Genomic DNA, 16,014 nt, shown 5'->3' on the forward strand with positions numbered 1-16,014 from the left:
CCCCTTCCCAGGGTGAAACATTTCCCTTCTTTGAACTTTATGTAGTGATTCTGTAATTCTCATTGCCTAGCTTACTTCCACCTGACTGTCAAGGGCTTTAAATATGTTCCCTCAAATGTAATCATTTTCATTTCTTTTGCCTGAATTATAGGTTGCTTTTCCATATACTTCCTAAATGTGGTGGCACTTAAATCGAAATGAGTAGCTAGATAAACTTTTTAGTGTGAAACGATTAACTTCATACTGAGAAGAATTATTCCCCATACAGACAGGTGGATCCCAGCTCATACCCTGGACTTCTGATTAGTTGCGTTGCTTCTGGGCCCCTGCTTTTCTCTCTCTTCCAGGTGTTGTAAATATTTTTCAAAGTTGAATAACTGTTATAAATCACTCTGTAAACACAAGATATAATGAAAGACAATAAACTATAGTAGTTACAAGCGTAAGCCATAGAGCTAGACTGCTTGGGTTCAAAGTCTGGTCCTTTTTGTGCCCCAGTTTCTCCATCTGTAAAATGAGGATAATCATGGTGCCCCCTTCATAGGGTGGTAGCGAGTAGTAGTATCAAGTTAGTCTATACACGTAAAACTGCTTGAAACACTACCTGTCACCTGATAAATGCTTAGGAAATGTTAGTTACCTCTTTGTTGTTGGTGTTGGAATCATTGTATTATTTTATATGTATGTATTCAGACAGCGTCTTTAAAGACATAATGATTCGTCAAGGGGCCCCCTGGAGTCTTTGGAGACCTAGAAGCTGAACTGGCTTCAGGAAATCAACCAAGGGTTATTGGGGCTAGGTTAGCAAAATGCTACCTAATAAATGATGAGAAATCTCTAAATTCCTGCATCTACCTTTCTTTTCAACACTCTCTGAAGAAGATGCCTCAAGGAAAAGTATAATAGAAAGTTAACAATCTTCTCCATTCTCCGTAAGTAAAAACACCACCCAAGTAATTCCTGCATTATAGGATAATGCAGAGGCATGGCAAGGAAAGTGGGGTGTTTTGTTTAATAGTTTAAAAAAAAAAGAGTAAGCAAGCTCTTCCTGAATTGGGGGGGGGTCCTAATTTTCTGTACTACTGAGTTTCTCAGAGAGTTATAGAAAACCTCAAACTGAAAGATACAATTTATAACTTAGATTCTGTGAAACATTTGCAATCTGGAATCCTCAGGGCTTATCTGAGGATAGCTAGATTTTTCTGGAAAACTATGAATTTACTCACTGAAGTACCATTTTTAAAACATTCTTGGTGACAATGTTTTAAAAATTTATTACAGCTTTCCCTGCGTTTTTAAAACTGAACAAAAAGTAACCAGCATTTGTTTTTCCTGGACTGTCCTTAGCAACTGTTGAGATAGACAAAAGTCTATTTGCCCCAACACCAACAGCCATGGACTGTCACAGTTGGGTGATGGCGTTTTTTTGTTATTGCTGGTTTTTGTTTGGTTTTGTTTTTTAAATGTCTCTTCCCTAATCATCAGCAGTTATACACCTTGACTGGCAAAGTGTTATGCCTGTAACCAGCCCTTTCAAATTTGCAGCTTTAGAACTGAATAACCACGTTTAGCACCAAAACCACAGAACTGGAGAAAACATGGAGAACTCTTCATTTTATGTAGCTCCAAAATCCTAGATATGCAGCAAGGGGAGATATTAGTATGTAGTAGGAGTTAGGAGCCAAGAATCTGTTAGTATAAAAGCACAGAGTTGCTTAGTAATTGGGATTGGCTTTGATAAAGAGTTGCTACTCACTGATAATCTGCAGTAACCCCTTGTCCTGTGAATTTTGGGAGTAATTGTAACTGAAATAGCCAATCTATACCCAACAGGACTCCCATACTGCATATGTGAAGAATAGTATTTGATTTATACTTAAATTTGAGTCTATGGTGCATATTTATGTGAGTTATCTATTGCTATATAGCAGATGACTCCAATACTAGATGACTTAAAATACTGAACACTTGTCTCTCACTTTCTGTGGGTCAGGAATACGGGCACAGCAAAGCAGGTCCTTCCACTTCACAGCTTCTCACAGGCTGCACTGACCCAGGGTCTGTGGCCTCATATGAAGGTTCTACTGAGGATGACTCCAGTTCCAGGCTCTCTTGGTGATTGTTGGCAGGATTCACTTCGTCATGGACTATTGGACTAAGGGCTGCAGTTCTTCACTGGCTGTTGACCACAAATGGCCTCAGCTCCTTATCACAAGGGCCTCTCCCACATGGCAGTTTGCTTCAGCAAAGCACGCTAAGCAGAGAAGGCAACAGAGTCCAGCAGCAAGAGGGAAGTCACAGAAGTAACATCCTGTCACTTTTGCCATATTCTTTTTGTTACAAGCAAGTCACTGGGTCCAGCCCACTCTCAAGGAGAGGAGATGACACAGGGCAAGAGACAGGGATCCTTGAGGCCACCTTAGAAGTCTACCTACCACAATATCTCTCTGCAGCTCTTAACTGCCACTCAGAACTCCAGCACCACCTTTGCTGTGGTTCTTCTTTCATTACTGCTGTTACTCAATTTAGCTTGACACTTCTCTGCTGTACCTTTCTCCCCATAGATAAGACTGGTGAGACTACTCTCAGTGGGGTGAGTTCTAAATGGAACCTGGTACAGTATCTGTGTCTTTCCTTCCAGCTCACTTTTTACTGTGAAGATGAACCATATGTGCAGGGACAGGTTAGTTACAAATTTGCTAAGTATTTTCACACATCTTCAATATGACCTGGTGTTACCATATCATGGGTGGTCCTTTATGTGTGCTGTTCACCTGTCCGTAACACATTCATCTGTAGAAAGAGGTGGAACCAAATAGAACAATGTCCCCCAACCAAATTGTCAAATTGAACATCTGCTTTAAAATAAACAAAAACAATTTTTGCTAACCCACTGCCATATAACAGCTATGCCTTTAGAGTCCATCTATTTAAGAAATATATACACAACTGAAAGCTACCATGAATTCTATTTTATTACCTACGCTTTTTAAATAAAACAAGATTTATATTTTTTCTGTCTGGAGATAGTGCTTGGTGTGCATAACAACCTCTTATAATCTCTTCACAACCCCTCGAGGGTCTCTGGCCCAAGGTTGGGAACCTCTGGGTTAGAAGTCAGGGAAGGGGTCAAAAACTCAAATGCACACAGGGGCTGAGTGGACACCATAAATGAGTAAAGTAGGCAGGACATAAGGAAAGAAATTTGTCCTCTTCCATTTCTTTCTTAAAATATGAAACCTTCTAAGGTTGTGTTTTGCTTTCCCACATTTGACAGAGACATGATTATGGAGAAATAGGTCTCTGCAATAAGAAAATCGCAGTATGAGCATGATGATGGATGATGCCTGGCACTGTGTCTCAGCACCGGGGAGTAACAGAGAGTGGTGGGGACTGTGGCAAACCTACAAGCCTAGGTTGTATCTGAGGGGGGCAGCTGTTACTCATCTCCAGTGGCTTGATGCCAGATCGATTTATTTCTCAAAAGAAGCTGAATCTTTGCAGGATTTTATGTAAAAATCTCCAATTTGTATATAAATTGACTCAATTTTTAAAAATTCATGAAAGCCCAGCCTTGATTTAATACATCTAGTGATGGCACTATTTTGCAAGGCAGCTTACTCCATGTTTCCAAAAGTTTCAAGTATAGAAACAAATTTATTTGTGTTGAATCAAGATCCGATTTTTGGCTACTTTCAAACATTGTCATAAGTCTACACTTGAGAGCTACAGCATGAATCAAATCCTTCCTCTCCAAGAACACTCTCAAAAATCAGAAGATGGTGAGTGTGTTACCACCTTGACTGTTCATTTCTAGGTCAGACATACTCTGTTATTCTAACCAAATCCTTGGATTCTCCTTCAGGTCAGTCCCCGCCTAGAGATATTTCCCTTAAAATATGACCCTAGAACCCTCCAAACACCCTAGGTGTGGTCTGAACCGTGCAAAGGGCATTTCCTCTCTTTTTCTGGTTAAAGTCTAATACTATATCACCCTGTTTAGTAAACTGATCACTACATCATAATGAGTACAACCGCAGACTGCCTTAGGTTCTGAAACTGGTTCCTCCACTTTTTAGCTGTGAGACGTTAGGCAACCTACTTAATTGTTCTGTGCCTTGATTTCTTCACTTGTAGAACAGGGACCTACCTGTGGGGTTGGCATAGGAATTAAGTCATCTGATACATGTAAAGTGCTTAGAACAGTGCGTAGCTATGAAAGTGTTAATAATTAACATTGTTGTAACTATTACTATTATCATCACTATGACCTGTAAGTATGCCATTAGTGTGCTTATCCTGGTCATTAATAACAATGCCATTCTGTGGCCATGCCCAGTCCTGCCCAAACCCTGTCCCCACGCCGCCACTGACTCGATAACCAGTACAAAGCTGTCTGATCCTATAATTACCTACCTGTGTTCTCCATCTTGTCACGTGCCAGGCATAGGCATGGGGGACACGAAGATAAAGAAAACATAGTCTTTCCTCTTGACAGGGTCCCAGTTTAACAAAGAGACAAATGGTGAAACGGAGGGGTAATCCTTAGGAGACAAGTATGCACAAAAGGATACCCAGCTTTGGTTCCACAGTGTCCTATTTAATTTATCTCAATACCCCAAAATGGAAGGAAACCAGAAGAAACACATTTTGAACATATTTGTAAGGTTGTCATTATTCATGAAGAACTTCATCTGTCATGCCTTCAGTCTATCATGGCTCTTGACTTTCACCTCTCATTTTTTCAAGAGGTATTTGTTGTTTTTGCTAATTTGGCGGTATTTTATTTGCAAGCAAAATTACTTATTCAGAAGTCACTCACGTTCTAGTCTCTGCTCCCCAGGAGTCTTTAAAATCCGTTGGGGGTCTTTGATCTTATTACTTGACCATGAATATAGCAACCATAAAATTATAGTCAGCCTTCAAAAGTGTTTACAGAATCAATTCAGATGTCTGTGTACATCCCGTTACTGAGTGTCTCCAGGCTGGTAGGGAGGGCTGCAATCCCAGTAGCAGAACAACCCTCTGCTTTGCACATTCCCTCAGACCCAGGGACTCTGTTTCCTTTTAAATGCTGTTAACAGAGTCTCTTTGATTTTTATTGGTTACAAAGGTTATATTTGCCTTCTTAGTGATCTCATTCTTGTCCGATGCTGCCACAGTTAAGGAGACTAGGCATCAAAAAGGTGAAATTGCTCAACCCACAAGCGTGCATTTGGCCTACATAAAAATTTTCCAGGGTCTTATACTTTCTCACAAGGGAATGCTACCGATTTTGATTGCTTGGTTTTTCAAATTAGCAACCAAAGATTTCCCTTCGGTTAGTTCAGATACCAAGGATTTAATTATATAAAGTTGCTTAACATGGTCAGCCTCCTCATAAACAGGTCAGTTGCTGAAAGGTTATCTTGCCAGCATCCGATAATCTCTGGATCCTGAGCTATTGGAGAAAGTTCAGAAATGCACTAAAGTCAGTGCTGGGAACAAGGCCAGATGTTGTTCTGCCGTTGAAGTTCCAAATTTGTCACCCTCTGAAGTCCCTATTGTTTTTGTCACCCAAAGATCACATAATTTGAAACCCTCTCTCCAATCTCTATTTACAAAGGGAAGTTGTGTTTCCTTGTTCTTAATTAATTAGGCACATATGTTCAATCGGATTTTGAGCTAACTTAATATAATTACCTAACTTAATATAATTCCATAAGAAACATAAAGACTTAGACAGATGGTAGAACCTTATTACTGAATCCTACTAAAAACTGTCCATAGATCCATGTTATTACCTTTAGGGAATCCCGGTTGTGAACCACTACATGAAATGTTCAGCTTCACAATCTTGCAAAACCTTTTTGAGTTGCAGGTTTCATCTGCTGCCTCACAAGTGAAACAAGTCCATTTTCTTGAGCATTGAGGTGTTCCCCAGTCTGGGCTTTTCTGCCTAGAAAATGCCATTTTTGTAAAGAGCTGTCATGCTTCGTGTCCTTTGGCTTATGATTTAGCTGTTCAGGGAAAGTGCAGGCTGCTCTCGCTCTCTCAGTGCTGGTGATATGTGTTTTTGTTTTATTAAATCTTTAAAACACTGGGCTTGTTTTTTATGACCCCCATATATTCTTTTGTTCTTCTCCATGACTCGTTAGATCACAGTTTTTTCCTCCCTTTGTGAAAATATTAGTGCCTTTCTAAAGAACATCCTGGTCTCCAGAACAGCTGTATAATAAAAAGGAGGAATGTGTTAGGTCTGTCGAGGCTGTGACTCGGGGTGCTTCACTGATGGGAAGGTTCGAGGCTTCTCAGACACGGTCCGCGGAATTGCAGATCTTCATGCTCTTGCCAGATTTGTTTTGACAAATCTAAGATCATTTGGTACTAATTACAGAGCTCTTTGTAAAATAAAGGTATCAAATGGTTGATGTTCCAGTTAGAGACAATCGTTCGTGATTGAAAGTTACGAAGAAATCCTTGGTTAAACGGAAGCAAGTTCTTGGCCACGTGGGAGCCTTGTATGCCTTTGAGCATGGGGGCCCTCACACCCCATGCTCAGGTAGCCTAATTCTTTGACCTTGAAGGAAACTCTTCCTTGGAGATGCTCAGGACAAAGAGAGCATCTGAATTCAGGTAAACGTCGATGGGCCTCATGCTCCAAGGCTTCTCTCACGTTCTGCATCCTCTCTACAACAAGTTCAAGTGATGGCTTTCCATCTCTTGGTTCTGTCCCTGCATGGAGGGGACTCAGAAAGTTTTAATTAATCTTGAATACAACTCGGCTACCCTCCCAATGTGAATCCCCAAATAAAGCAGGCCATGACATCCAATTGAACTTGTTCCTGTGCATACGGTATCTCGCAGCCCATCCTGTACTGTTAGTTTTGGCAAGTACACTACAGCATATAATAAATCATAGAAGGAAAAAGCTTTTTGGCCTAGCGTGGTTCAGCCTGCTGTAATGTTAGAATACAGAAAGCAGTTCTGTTTTTAGACATCCTTTTACTAACCCAGCATTCATAATTTATGATTTCACTGTAAAATTCCTGCAACACTACACCAAAACTAGTGCTGCCCTTTAATTAAATGTTCTCGGTAGGAAAAACGTGAAACTGATGTGCAAAGCATCTCTCTGTGCACAGTGATTGATAGTGATTACATCTTTATGAACCCAGCCTAAAGGTCTCAACTTCCTGATGGGTGAAGTCGTCTATAGGGCTACTTCCTGAGTCTGCCTGGCGGGGATCAGTCACTGCTAACAAAATTGGAGATAATCCGGAGGCACAACTTAGAAATATTGAGGTTTTAAGCCTGCAGCTGTCTATACTTTGTCGCAAGCCTACATGACCTTATTCCGCATTTCCATAAGAACCAATGACCAGACTCTATGCAGTGCCCGCACGTAGGGTGTAAGGTAGAGAGTAAAGGGTCACAGAGAAGGTCTGTGAGGGATCCCACTGTGTCATATGGAGGACAGGAGGTACTTCCAGCCCTGTGGGTGCATGAATAGGACATTGTAGCCATTATAGCCTGTTGGACCTTAAGCTGTTACATTTTCTTAAATTACTTTTCAGACATTCTTTTCTTTAGCTGAAAGTAGGCAAATTTAATTTTTAAAATAGCACTAAATGTTAGGAGACTAAAAAATCCCAAGCCAGGTGTTCCCCAGGTCATCGCTGTTTCTCCGTTGATGTTGTCCGCCGTCAGCTAGGTAGTTACATCAGCCAGTGTTGCTAGCACCTTACTGAAAGGTAACATGGGGAGTTCCAATATCTGAAATACTTCCGCCTCCTGGAAAGAAAGGTAACAGATCTGTCCGAGGTAGTACTGTGTGTTAAGTGAGCTCTTTGCTACAAGTTCAGCTATTTTCAGTCACACTGATCGCAACCAAAACAGAAGCTTTGTGCAATCCAGTCATTTAATCATCTTATCAGTGCCTCCGAGATGACTTTTTCTGGAGCTATATTGATACGATGTGTGTATGTCATTTTCTGGTGTTTTTGCAGATTTGGGCCAGGCTTAGTCATCTATTGGTACGGATTTATCCAGGAGCTGGACTGCAACCGGGAGAGGGGCATCCTGCTCAAAGCCAGTTTCCCCACGGACATTGTCACCTTATGCCATAGCATAGTTTGACCCTGAAGATCCTGGAAGAGGAGCTGGGAGGAAAAGGTGAATCCGGAAGCAATTTTACTTTCCTGCAGTGTAAACTCCTGGCAACATCTGCCCTGAACTTCAGCTGAACTCTTGCTGCCGGTGGTCACACCACTACCTCTTTAGACAAACATATCAAGAGTTTCTGTTTTCCTTCATCCCTTGCTGATGTGAACAGCCAAGAACTACAGACACAACCCACTCATTATCAGCATTTCTGTCTCTGTCAAACAGTTAGTTTATAGATAGTCATAATCTTTCTTTCTTCCGGATGGTTTCTCTTTGTATGCTGAACAAAAGAAAAAATGTGAAGACTGAAAGGTGTGATTTTTCAATTCTCCTCCCAGTTACCGAATCACCCTCTTATTTTTTTTTTCTTTTTCAAAGTCTCTATTCATTGTCTCTCCCTCTCCCTTTCTCTTCAAGTGCACTCAGATACCCAGTGTTGCATTACCATCATGGAATAATCTTGCACAAACCTGGAAAAGCTGAAGGCAAAAAGTTTGAAACTAAAATTTTGCACCTACCTGCAGGGCCCCAGGAGACCTACATGGCAGCCTGTGCTGTGTGTTATTTTGTCCAGTCTCTATGGCTTCCTGAGTTCTGTGACATTAAGCCAAGCTGCAAAAATATACCTGATGAGAATTTCCTCTTTGTATGTTGCTTATTTAAGCACCAAACATTTTACACGTATCTCGTTTAAAAGCATTGGTTACTTTGTATCTAGAAACCACACTCATGGATTGGGGTCTGAGAGGAGAGGACTAAAGCTCAGTGCCCCCACTGAGAAAAGCTCATCTTTAAACATGACTAGTTGTTGGGATGTATGTGAGCCAGTACTTTTAGGAGTAAAATTTTTTAAAAACACATTTCATACGCTGCTTTGTATATGCATTATATCACCATAATTATATAACACTCAAGTAATTTAGACATTAGAAATGTTCAGCTTTGAATGAACTAAGTGTACCAGAAATAAACCTAGGCCAATTTTAAATGAGCAAAATAAAAGAGATTTTGTATTTGTTCACTTTATTCACTTTTATATACTATAAACCAGATCTCAGTCTAAAGCAAAACATTAATAAATTAATAATAAACCTATCTTTTGAGAAGTTAAAAGTTAATTTGTACCCAATATGTAGTAAAATATTTGCTCCCATACTGACAAAATATAATAACTTTTATAAGGTTGAATAGGTTATTTTGGAAATATTAATAACAATGTAACTTCTGCAAACAACTTTAGGTTTATATACATGGCTTGGTTTTTTTCAAAGAACTAAATATATCCCTTGTACTTTGTTCATTTTGTACCTAAGAAGGTTTGCAAAAATCTTCCTGCTGTTTTTCCTTTCAAAGGATACATGGCAGGTCCAAACCTGTGGATTTTAACTCTGTAGTGGGCTGCCTTAAATCAAAAGAGAGAGGAAGAAAAAGATGAAATGGTGAAGAAGTATCAGGCAAACTTCTATTTCAGTATAAAAATCATCATGCAGGTTTTGTGAGTGAAATAGAATGATTTGAAACCATTACTATATTGCCTTGATACACACACACTTTAAACAAAAATGTTGTTAAAAGCAGGTTTCATGGCATGCTCTAAACTGCTTTTTCTTCTTTAGGAATAAATTACATTTATCTGCACAGATGTTGAAAATCCTGTTAAACCCTTGTCAAAGATTTGTTTGTTTTACATTAAACAAATTTATGAAGAGTGTGCACAAATAAATTAAAAAATAAAAAAGGTGCTTGCATGTTGTATTTATTCGTCTACCTGGTGCCCTGACATAATGTGTTGTGAGAAGGTACTGGTGTTCCCCAGCAAAGGCACCTATGAAGGAGGCTTGAAAATTTGGCTCTTAAAAGTGAGACAGAACCCAGCAATAAAGTGTACGTACTACAGGTTAGTCAAAAGTAAGTTTTTCACGTGCAAAAACTAACAGATTATTATATGTACTACTTTTGGAGGGATGTGAGGGAGAAAGGAGTCATGTTCCCACATTAAAAGCTTAAAGCCTCCTTGATTTTTTCCTTTTCTGTTAAAAATACTTGTCTGTGTTCCGTCTCTGTGCGTTGTTTGCTTGTTTGGTTTTTTAGTTTAGACAATGTTTATATCAGCCCCGGAAAGTAGGCATGGGATGACAACTTATTTTTATTGCTGTCGTCATTATAACGTTGAACATTAAAGCCAAATCTTGTTGTATGCAGCATCCTGCACACCGTGCTAATGAATTATGCCAAGCCAGAAAGCAGGAGTGTGTGTAAAAGGTAAAACTAAATGATGTTCTCTCTGACACATAGAGACTTGCCAAGCATCTGCCCTCACAAACACATAAGGGACCCATTTGAAACCTGGAGAGGGCTCAGCTCAAAGCAGAGCTTATGCAGTACTGATATTTAAGGTGACTTCATAGACTTCTTCCCATTCCCCCATCTGTGTAGTCCCCCAAAAAATCATAAACAATTAAGAATCCTTTTTTTTTTTTTTTTTGTCTTCTAGTGAGGTGTATGTCAACCCTTCAAAACACTCCTAAAATCACATATAAAAGAGAAGGCTTAGGGCTCTAAAGTAGAAAGCTGGACCTCCAGGGAAAATAATTTTCTTTTAACCATTGGTGTGTGTACCTGCTCATTATCTGCAAGGTTTGATTCCACCCTGGAAAAGATGATAAATTCTTGGTCTTTGGGGGGTGCATTAACTCATTCAAGCCACCAGGGGATTGCTTAGAGCTCTGATGAGGTAATCTACTAAATGGTCCCTGGTGGGCCACACTAATTAATGCCAAAGTGAACAGTTAATTCACTTGCCTCTCACTGGGGAGCTACACCCATTGTTGCCTTTTCTCTTTGGAACCCAGATACCTTAGATGTCTGCTCTTTTTAACCTGCTGCCATCTAAAGACCTAGTGTTTTGATTGAATTAAATCTTCACTGCTTCCCTATGCTTCTTCCCCTCCCTTCACACTCTTTACGGATCATCTTCCCCTTCACTAGCCTTTGCCAGTTTCCTTCCACATGCACATGTACTCTGCATTTGCTCACTATTTGGCTCTTTTTCTCTAGAAAATGATCCCAGGACCAATGTGTATCCCATCTGAGTCCTGATGCATATGTCTGGTGGGAGGCGGGGAGCAATTGGGCTAATCTCTTTGGGGTAAGGCACAACCTCCCACATCCTCCACGTGCCAAAATATTCAAGTGCACATGTAGCACCCGAAAGATCATAAAACTTTTAACTAAGATGATAAGATTTTACAGGGTTAAATATGGTATGAAATTTATGCCCTCAGCAAATGTTTAGGTAAAAGGTGCCCAAAGAAAATGTAAGTTTTTATAGCTCCCTTCAACCTGGGTGGTGGTGTTCAGCTGATTAAAAGTATGAATTAAAATGGTAAAATGTCTATACGATTTAGTTAGAGAATCACTCCTAGCTGGTTCATCTTAGGGGAGCTTGCTATTTTCCATGTGATCTGATGGGAGCAAGTTGCTTCAAAGTATAACTGTTCTGTGACAAGATGGAAGGAGAAAAATCCCCCAGTGGGCACATTCTTGATTAGGGTTAAGGAACAAAGCAAGCTTAACTAGAGAGGAAACTAAAAGGCGAACAATAGGAGTTTGCCTGCAATGTCTCCATTTATAGGAAGCTCCTATCTGAACCTGTCTGCGTAAAGTGTCTCTTAGGTTAAGGAAGAGTCACCTGTGACAAAGTTTGGATCATCTATTCTTTTTACTCAAAACTAACTATACATAGTAAACATGATCTGAACCTGTTTTATTAAGAACACGCCTGGATTCCAAAGATTAAATAAGGAGATGGAATCATGAATTAAGTAATAATAACCAGAACAGCTTGGGTTCCCCTTGTATTTCTCACTTTCCTGCTATTGTTTTGAATATGGCTGTGAGACAAAGAGCTGCTTAGGTCAAGCACTATAAATTACAGTTTTCATACAATAGCAATCCACTAAAATGATTTCAAAGCTTGATCAAAGTACTTCAGAAAGACCTTTAAAACTTTTCCACAGTACAGGGAGAAGGGAAATGCTCATTTGATGCCTTAATTTTGTTTCAGTCAGTATAGCAGATTTCAAGCTGGGTGTCATACCCACTTTGTACAAAATCCAACTCATTGGTTAAATAAATCCAACTTGTTCTTGTTGTTGTTTCATTTATAAGCAAAGGAGATTTAAGTTTTCCTCTGGTAAACTGGAACAAGTGAACATTTGGAGTCACTTGTATGGAAAAGACACATATAGTAACATTTTAAAATAAGCATAACATACCTTGATAGTATTTAATTGTGATACTCAAGGTATTAGTTTTAAGACTGTCTAACTCCCTGCACTTAGAATAAAGTGGATCTCAGTGGATTTATTTGGCATTTTAGTAATCATCATGGCAACAGATATATTTAATTTCTCATCCCTTTTCTCTCATCGCTTGGATTTATCCTGAGCTGTCTCATTTCATAGGCAAGGATGATGGGAAGTACCCTAGTGATAGCAAAGCTAAGCAAATCTTAGGCTCAACCATATGTAAGGATAGTGTGGACTGCTGCAACAATGTCAGGCTCAACTGAAGGCCCATGGTGCTATGTGAAGGTAATTTTTAGTTTTTAAAAGGAAACTCATTTTGAAATGCTGACATGAAATATAACCAAGTCAATTAAGTAATAACAGTTGAAGATCAGAGTTTAATTGAGGGCCAAACATGAAGCCAATGACCATTAACCTAAAGTGGTCATTAATTTCCCTGGAAACTGCTTTGGTTAAAGGTATTTCTAGAATAATTAGCGCTTTTTCTCTTTTTTAAAAAAAAGAAAACCTTTTGTCATTTTTTACATTCAGCACAAAAGAAGTTCAGAAATAACAATTTAGTGAGTCTATAGCAGACTTTATTTTAAAATTTTAACAGGAGTTCTTTTATAGGGCAAATCAAAATTTAGATAAAACCACCTCTTCTCAGCAAGAAACCATAGTCTTTTAAGTAAACTGAAAGTTGTAAGCACTCTTCATTTGATAGCTTCTTATTTATCTCAATTGTTGACTTACGTGTTTCTGTACTTGCTTAATGCAAGATTTCCAACTAGATTTATAAGCTCGGTGAGAGTAGAAACTACAGTTATTTCATTCACTTTCTATCCTCCAATGCCTAACAAAGTTCCTGGCACAGAGCAGGTGTTCAATAAATGTTGAATGAACAAATGAATTACTGTTAAATTTATTAAAAATATGTTCTCACTTGCATTAAGCAAATAATTGGAAACTTTTAACTGTTTCTCATTTTCTTTAGCTAAAAAATTAGTATATTTACTGGAGTCAGAGAAAAGCATCATATATGTTGATATTAAAGAATTACTTTAGAAACTCCTCAAAATATGAAATAAAGCAAATTCATCAAGAATGTTTTAGGATGCACATTTAGCTTTAAGGGAATTTATGTAATTTTGTTGCATTTGCCTTAAAGTTTGCCTTAGCACGTTATTGTTTACCCCCTATATTGCTAAATGAGAATATTAAAAACCTTATGTTTGTTTCTCCTTTTTTTTTTTTCAAAGAAAGGGCTTATCTTTATTTTTACATTTCCATTTAAAAAACAATTTCCTTTCAAATCATGTCAGGGCCCCAAATCAAATGTGTCTACAGACAAGTTTTGGGATATTCAGTGGAGTTATTACATTAGCTACAAATGATACTTTTAATTGCTCACTTTATAATGCCGAGTCGATGGCAGGGTGCTTCCTGGCCATAGCAGTGGCTGGCTGGCTCAAGAGAGGAGGGTTCTTTGGTCATTTGCCAACAGGCTCTGACCTTTGGAGAGATACTGTCCATGAACTGCTCAGTGGGTGTTTCCTTGTTAGTCATTAATTCAGAGTATATTATTATTTGAAAGCCAAAAGCATTTGGCATATTTCCTCATATTTTGGAAACTTCTAACACAAAAGGAACTGGAACTTTCACATTTCTTCTTTGCTCTGCCAACTTCCCAGGGCTTAATTTGTTGGGGCCCTTTGGTGTGTGATTCCTTCCATGAGTATCTGGAGAGTACTGACCCCCAGTACAGATTATCACTGGGACCAGGTCCTCTTTAGCTCCACGCAACATTTCTGTCTTTTATATCTAGCCTTAAAGATGTGTAAGATACAAATATTTATTGAGTCCCTAATGTGTATGTAGAAGCATTTGAGGTGCTGTAGGGTTTTTTTTTTTTTTTTTTTTTTTTTTGAGACAGAATCTCACTCTTTTGCCCTGGCTAGAGTGAGTGCCGTGGCGTCATCTAGCTCACAGCAACCTCAAACTTCTGGGTTCAAGCGATCCTACTGCCTCAGCCTCCAGAGTAGCTGGGACTGCAGGCACACGCCACCATGCCCGGCTAATATTTTCTATATATTTTTAGTTGTCCGATTAATTTCTTTCTATTTTTAGTAGAGACGGGGTCTCGCTCTTGCTCAGGCTGGTCTCGAACTCCTGAGCTCAAACAATCCGCCCGTCTCGGCCTCCCAGAGTGCTAGGATTACAGGCGTGAGCCACCACGCCCGGCCCTGGGATTTTTTTTTAATGTGTCAGTTATTTAATTAGATTGTTAAAAAAAAAAAAAAAAACTTAGAACACCAATTTGTTAAGATAAGCTCCATTCATCAGGGCAAACACAGATTGCAGGTATCCCTGCAGCTGAGGAATAGCTTGGATTTTTTATGAAATTTGCAAGCCCACAGCTTTCTGATTAACCTTGTGCTGCTCTATAATCTCATATTTCTCTTTCTTTATGTTGACGATCTCACTTTCCTGCTGTCTGGGCTTCCACAGCTGCTGCTTGAAGTAAGCATCAGTGAGCTGTTTGGGATCTTCATATTGCTTATACCAATTTTTGCAGAGGTAATAATGACAACTTTCTGGTATATTCCTCACGGAGGCACTCAATTGAGGACCAGAGGTCCAGTGACAAGTAGCAAGCCACTGTCAGCTGCTTCAGGAAAACCACCCTCTTGCCTCTGTGATACCCAGTGGGGATGATCGGGATGGTCCCGGGAGGGATGTAGCTCGCAGTTTGCTCACGTGCTGACCAAAGGGGTTTTTGCCGCGTCTCAACAGCTTTCAAGGCACATCTTTAGTAGGGTAATAGCTAGACATTTTGTGAAGTTTAGCCAATCGGGTGCCACCATTCCTGTCACCACCAAATGGCAGTGGCAAGAACCGTCTCCTTTTTCTTTTTAATCCTGGGTTTAGTGGCTGAGTACTTCCTCTTGTACATGGCCTCTCTGGAATACATAGCAGATTAGGAGTATCCGCCAGTTCCTCTGAGGAGAACAGGATTTCGGCCACAGTGAGGCTTCCCTCCATGGGCTTTTTAGCCTAGAGGTTACGCTTTTTCATCTTGCCACTGGCATCAGTCTTCTGGGCTTCAGGCTTCTTCTCCTTACCATTCTTAACTTTTTCACCCGCCATCTTGTAAGATGGGATAGAGCGGAATCTTTTTTTAGTACAATAAAAGTTTCCTCTTCTTGAAGAAAAGTCATCACTTGTCAAAATGAAAAGAACACAAAAGATTTGAAAATTTCAGAAAAGGTCATCACAACAAGAAAAGAGGGAAATCTATGCGGCTTTTGATAAGATATTTTAACTATGGGCAGCAAATAGTTTTCTGTTTGCTTGTGGTGGCTGCATTCACTGCTATTGAGAAGGATTCTGAGGATCCGGCTAAGCAGGAAATAAGGTTGTGATCAGTATAGGCACTGCTCTTTGGGATGGGTACTGATCACATGGATGCCACATCCTATTTTACATTCCTGCTCTGGACCATTCATGTTCGGGGCAAGTATAAATAAATTCTAAGCATTTGGAACAATTCATACCTGTTCATCAGCCTAAGTAATAA

At 39.5% G+C, this 16,014-nt stretch overlaps 1 protein-coding gene and 1 pseudogene across 1 annotated transcript in view; one reads left to right on the plus strand and one right to left on the minus strand.

Moving 5' to 3' along the window:
• LOC105814274 (chromosome unknown open reading frame, human C15orf41) overlaps positions 1-9,883 on the plus strand; it is a 218,334-nt gene extending 208,451 nt beyond the window's left edge. Inside the window, exons 11-12 of the mRNA XM_012649182.1 lie at positions 7,989-8,154; positions 8,572-9,883. Coding sequence (XP_012504636.1) covers positions 7,989-8,118 — 130 coding nt within the window. The 3' untranslated portion in view covers positions 8,119-8,154; positions 8,572-9,883. The remainder of the gene's footprint in view (positions 1-7,988; positions 8,155-8,571) is intronic.
• A 4,893-nt stretch (positions 9,884-14,776) lies between these two features.
• On the minus strand, positions 14,777-15,584 carry LOC105814222 (annotated as a pseudogene).
• Positions 15,585-16,014: the final 430 nt, after the last annotated feature.

The sequence above is a fragment of the Propithecus coquereli genome, unplaced genomic scaffold (genome assembly GCF_000956105.1).
Source record: "Propithecus coquereli isolate 6110/MARCELLA unplaced genomic scaffold, Pcoq_1.0 Scaffold3, whole genome shotgun sequence".
NCBI classification, from domain to species: Eukaryota; Metazoa; Chordata; class Mammalia; order Primates; family Indriidae; genus Propithecus; species Propithecus coquereli.